The sequence below is a fragment of the Pediculus humanus genome, genomic scaffold (genome assembly GCF_000006295.1).
Source record: "Pediculus humanus corporis 1103172108279 genomic scaffold, whole genome shotgun sequence".
NCBI lineage: Eukaryota > Metazoa > Arthropoda > Insecta > Psocodea > Pediculidae > Pediculus > Pediculus humanus.
The window spans coordinates 733,101-738,589 of NW_002987848.1; the positions used below are offsets into that span (position 1 = coordinate 733,101).

Sequence of the window (5,489 nt, forward strand, 5' to 3'; positions counted from 1 at the left end):
TTTTTTACATCGGTAAAACCAGGCTCGGGTAGAAAACTTTTCGAATTTGATATTGATTCTAATTCTAAATTACTTTGATTTTTATTATTTATCAAATTTAAATTTTCTTCATTTACTTCATTTTTAATTGAGAAATTACTCGAACTATTATTATTATTAGTTTCTGAATTCAATGCAAAAGTATTATTGGGTGTTGGAGAGAAATTCTTATGATCTGACGAAACTATTTTATTATCATTATACTGTCCGATATCTGTATGCTTATCGAATACATTTTCATTATTGTAATTTTTGTTTGAATCCAATACTGGTGTACAACAAGAAGATGATTCAGATGATTCTTCAGTTTTCACAAATGTCTTATTAATAAGTTTTTGCTTGGATCCATCTAAAAGTTTTTGCTTTTCTTGAAATTCTTTAAGCTACAAAAATCATTTTCAACAAACTATTTACAAATTTATCGATAAACATTAATAAAATTAAATAAAAAACAATTAATAAAATTTTTTTTTTTTAAACATAATTTATTCATTAAAATAAATTTGATTAATTTTTTATAAGATATTAAATAAATTTTTTTTGAATGTCACAATATGGAATGACGTGTACAAATGTGAGCTTTCAAAATCCCTCTTTTATTTTACTAAGGCTATTTTTTTGGGAAAATTAAAATTATATAACGATTACCTTTTTTCTAGCTGCTGCTAATTTTTCTTCTTTCGATGACATTTTTAAATAATAATAATAATAAAAAAAAAAAATTAAACTCTAATAAATTCGTGACATTTTATTCACCCAAGCTCAAGACCTCAGACCACTTTTTATAACTGACATTATAATATTTACAGTGGCAACGTTGTATATTTTTTTAAATTAATTAATCGTGATTAATATTATAATTTTTATATTTTCTATTATTTAAAAAAAAAAAAAATAATTAACAAGTTATGAAAAAATAAATTTAAAAAATAAATAAAAACTTTGTATCTATCATTAGTTTATATTTATGTGTATATTATATATATATATATATATATATCTATGACTCTGAGATAAAAACAATTGGTAGACTTGAAAAAAAAATTCACTGTTTGTTGTTCCACATTTTTTTTCCAAAAAATTTTTTTTTCCTTCTAATTTTTTATAAAATTTATGAAAATTTATTTAATTATAAAATACTCGTCAAAGATTTGATAAATTACTAAAAAGAATTTAGGGTGCTATGCAGATACACACCAAAATATTCATTGGTTGGTAGGTTAGAGTTCTAATTTAAAGGTAAAATCCCGGTTTTGATTTTTTTTTTTTTTTTTTTTTTTTTTTACTCAGTCATGCTTTTTCATAATAATTTTTATATTTTTTTTTCGGGGAATATAATAATAATAAAATAATTGTATTTTTTTTTATCATTTAAGGTCTGTTGCCATTTCTTTGGGTTTTTACAGTTTTTTCTTGTCAAAAAAAAGCGTTGATGCGAGACGATATAAGAGCATGAAATTGCGACAAGCCGAAAAACAAAAGGCATTACTAAGTGAAAGTGCCGATTTAAATAATTAATTTTTTTATTAATTAATTAATTAAAAAAAAAAAAACTACTATTTTAATATAAAATTAGGCAAGTGAACGGGGTTAAATATATATGAAATTACAATGCACATTTACATTTAGTTAATAAATAAAAGTTAAATAATATATATATAATACGAGTTAACTTTTCAAGCCATTGAAAAAAAAAAATAAAAATGGCTGGTTTACCGCCTTTAGACTCGGCCAAAATGCAATTGGTACAGGAATTAGAAATTGAAATGATGTCAGACATGTACAATCGCATGACGAGTGCATGTCATAGAAAATGTATTCCGCCTAAATATAAAGATGCAGAACTTGGTAAAGGCGAAGCTGTTTGTCTCGATCGCTGTATAGCTAAATATCTTGACATACACGAAAGAGTTGGAAAAAAATTAACCGAATTATCAATGCAGGATGATGATTTTGTGAAAAAATTACAAGCTGAGCAAGCGAAATCATAATTACAAAAAAATAATAAAATATAGATATATATTGTTGTAGCAATAGCTAAAAGCTATTATAAATGATTTTAGCAATTGTAGTTTTTATTTACTTTGTGTTAATTCATTTTCATTAGTTATCGAGTTAAATAAAATATTGTTTTTTTTTTTTCTGTTAAATTTCATTTTTTTATTTTTATGAATCAATTTATTCATATTATTTATAATCCTTGATTTAAAACAAAAAGAAAACTTTTTTTTATTAAATAAAATATTACTTACCTTAACGATATCACAGAATAATTTCCATTACAGGTTGTCATTTAAACCATGGCATAAGTTTTTTTTTACTTATTCGAATTGTTAAAAGTTGAAAGTGATATGAAAAAAGTAAACTTTAATGTCTTTCTGCAGTATCACCTACAATAAAGAATTGATTATGATTAAAATAACATTAAACTAAATTATAAAAAAAAGGGTTTAATTCAAATCGCTACAAAAGCCATACTTGAAAAATTAAATTCAAATGAATTTTGTTGAATTTTTTCTTTTTTCCCCCCCTTTAAAATCATAAGTGAATAATTATAAATTATTATGTTTTTTTTATGCTCGCAAAAATATTTTCCATGATTTTCAGAAAATGACAAGTTTTTATAACTTCATAAGGGAAAATTTAGTTTTGGCAACAATTGAATTAGCTGCATTGAATAAGAAGTCAACATTGAATTTAAACGACTCGGAAATAAACGAATTGCCTTTATCTTTGTTAAAAATAAAAAATTTAACAAAATTATATCTCAAAAATAACAAATTAAAATCACTACCCCACGAATTTGTCCATTTAAAATATCTTAAAATTTTGGCAATGGATTACAATTTATTATATTCCGTACCGCCCGAAATTGGAAAACTCTACGATTTGGCATGTCTAAATCTAAGTTACAACAAATTAAATTATTTAATACCAGAAATTGGAAAATTAAATAAATTACAAGTTTTATGGTTAAATCATACGAACCTGAAATATATACCACCAGAAATTGGTAATTGCACTTTATTAGACACATTCGGAGCCAGAGGTAACTTCATAAAAGAACTTCCGTTACAAATCGGTCTTCTGCACCGTTTAAGGTAATACATTTTTAAATTTCCCGCCAAAAAATGTTTTCATTAACATTTCCGGTTTTTACCTTCGGGTGGTTGACATTAGAAGAAAATTTATTAACTTGCATTCCAAATGAAATCGAAGGATTGGAAAATCTGAGACATTTAAATTTAAGTCATAATCCTTTTGAAAAATTTCCCGATTTGAAAGATTTAAATGTAAGAATCCAAAAAAAAAATAAATTGAATCACTTAAAAAAAAAAAAAAAAAAAAAACATATTTAAACCTTTTTTTTTATTCTTTCAGAATTTAAAATTCGTTTTTTTAAATCATAATTACATAACGGATATTGATTTAGATGTATTAGAAAAAATGAATTACGTTAAAGAAATAAACGTGACGGGTAATCCGATAAATAGTAAAATGAATTATTACCATGTAAAAAATTTAAAGATGGACGCCGCCAATACCGATTTGTATTCATTTAATGATGATGATGACACCTCCGAATCTGATTATGATTGGGATGAATTGAAGATTTACAATTGGATGAAATTGGTGAAAAATATTTAAGATATGTGATTAGATTAGAACATTGATTTCATTTTTCCCCCTTTCAAACTTCTTTAAAAATAATTTCAATTAGAAAAAACAAAATAATGAATTTAATAAACGTGTCCTTCTTATCATACATACATCATTCAATTTATTTTTATCAAAAAAAAAAAAATTAAAAATGGACAAAAAAATAAAAAAAAAAAACAATTTTTATTTATTTATGAGTTATTAAAAAAAAAAAAAAACTTAAAAGCGTAAGAGAAATGACTTGTTAAAAAAAAAAAATTCAATACAAAATAAATTAATTTTTCTTCTTCTTTTTTTTTAAAACTACAACATTTTTTTGTAATTTAAATTAGTGTGACAGAATAAATAGATGATAAACAAATTAATAATACATAATTCTAAAAAAAAAAAAAAGCCATTCGAATACAAAAAATTTTTAATAAAAATCCCCTTTTTGTAAATTTAATTAATTTATCTTAAATATATATGTTTAGTATGTATATATATATATAAATATAACTTTTTTTAAAATAAAAATTAAAAAAACATTAAAAAATCAATATAATGTTAAGATTAAAAAAAAAGTTCTAAGGAATTTCTTCAAATAGGTTTCAAACAATATTAAAAAATTCATTTGATAAAATTTTTAACTTTCGATTTAAAAGTTGAAGAGAAAAAAAAAAAAGGTATAAAATGGGAAATTTTAAAAATTCTTATAACATGGTGTGTTCAAAATATTATGCATTTAATACACTTTGAATAAAAGAAAAAAAGAGAAAATAAAAAAGGAAAATTATTATTAATTATTTTTTAATTAATCGATGGTGAATTTTTTACTCATCGTTTAAAATATTTTTTTTTTTTTTTTTTGTTCGTTAGACAAAATTCATTATTAGTTTTTTTTTTTTTATTTTTTTTAAAAAATGGCATATTAATTCCATTTGTATTTACAATGATATTAATTTCTTATTAATTATTTTAAAAAAAAAAAAAATTTGTACTCGGCAATTTGTTTCTTTCTTTTGTTTTGTTGTAAAATAATTTAAAATAATGATTTTTAAGGGAAACTGACTCGATGTGAGATGAATTGTTGGAAAGAGGAGAGAGTGTAAATGAAAAAAACACACAATGATATATAAAATGAAAAGAAAATTTAAAAAAAAAAAACTATTCACTGTAATAAAAATACAAAATCATTCACATGTCAGTGTTTTTTTTTTCTATGTAAGAGAGAGAGAGAGAGAAAAAAAAATGTTATTCTTTTACAAACTAAATTAACAAAATTAGCCCTAGCAGAAAAATATTTTAAAATTGTTATACTAGCTTGGATTATTAAAAAATAAAAATAAAAACAACCGAAAAAAAAATTTTTTCCCTATGTTGAACCGTTTGAAACGGCTGTAAGAACTAAAAGCACGGTGTGTTGTCCACCTGCAGAAACCAAATGAACATTTTTACCTTCTAATTGTTTTCCAAGGATTTTACTTGGTTCGAATATGTCACTATCATCATCTCCCATTCCTAATTGACCATTGGAACCCATGCCCCAAGCATAACATGCGCCTGATTTGGTAACAGCAAATGAAACAGAGCTACCGCATGCGATATCAGTGCACTCATCATTACTAAGCGTTGAAACTAATGTCAATTCTTTAGCATCTTCACAATTTTTTCCCAAACCTAATCTCCCATAATCTTTTCTTCCTAACACGTAAACTTTTCCATTTTCATCCAAAGCCATTGTATGATGCTGTCCTCCAGTAATTTTAACCCAGTTTTTAGAAGAATCAAAGGTTTTTGATACTACAGGA

The 5,489-nt window shown here is 23.4% G+C and overlaps 4 protein-coding genes across 4 annotated transcripts in view; 2 read left to right on the plus strand and 2 right to left on the minus strand.

Moving 5' to 3' along the window:
• Window positions 1-834, minus strand: part of Phum_PHUM509270 (DNA double-strand break repair Rad50 ATPase, putative) — a gene marked incomplete at both ends in the record, with an annotated part of 3,596 nt that extends 2,762 nt beyond the window's left edge. Inside the window, 2 exons of the mRNA XM_002430995.1 lie at window positions 20-422; window positions 829-834. Coding sequence (XP_002431040.1) covers window positions 20-422; window positions 829-834 — 409 coding nt within the window. The remainder of the gene's footprint in view (window positions 1-19; window positions 423-828) is intronic.
• Window positions 835-1,742: 908 nt separating this feature from the next.
• Phum_PHUM509280 (mitochondrial import inner membrane translocase subunit Tim10, putative) lies at window positions 1,743-2,030 on the plus strand (the record flags this gene model as incomplete). Its single annotated transcript, XM_002430996.1, has 1 exon — window positions 1,743-2,030. The coding sequence occupies one exon, from the start codon at window positions 1,743-1,745 to the stop codon at window positions 2,028-2,030; it is 288 nt and encodes a 95-aa protein (XP_002431041.1).
• Window positions 2,031-2,649: 619 nt separating this feature from the next.
• Window positions 2,650-3,687, plus strand: Phum_PHUM509290 (leucine-rich repeat-containing protein, putative; the record flags this gene model as incomplete). The annotated part of the gene is made up of 3 exons (XM_002430997.1): window positions 2,650-3,088; window positions 3,220-3,332; window positions 3,421-3,687. The coding sequence occupies 3 exons, from the start codon at window positions 2,650-2,652 to the stop codon at window positions 3,685-3,687; spliced, it is 819 nt and encodes a 272-aa protein (XP_002431042.1).
• A 1,366-nt stretch (window positions 3,688-5,053) lies between these two features.
• The window catches only part of Phum_PHUM509300 (serine/threonine-protein kinase Nek8, putative), a gene marked incomplete at both ends in the record, with an annotated part of 1,600 nt that continues 1,164 nt past the window's right edge, over window positions 5,054-5,489 (minus strand). Inside the window, one exon of the mRNA XM_002430998.1 lies at window positions 5,054-5,428. Within this exon, the coding sequence (XP_002431043.1) occupies window positions 5,054-5,428 (375 nt within the window). The remainder of the gene's footprint in view (window positions 5,429-5,489) is intronic.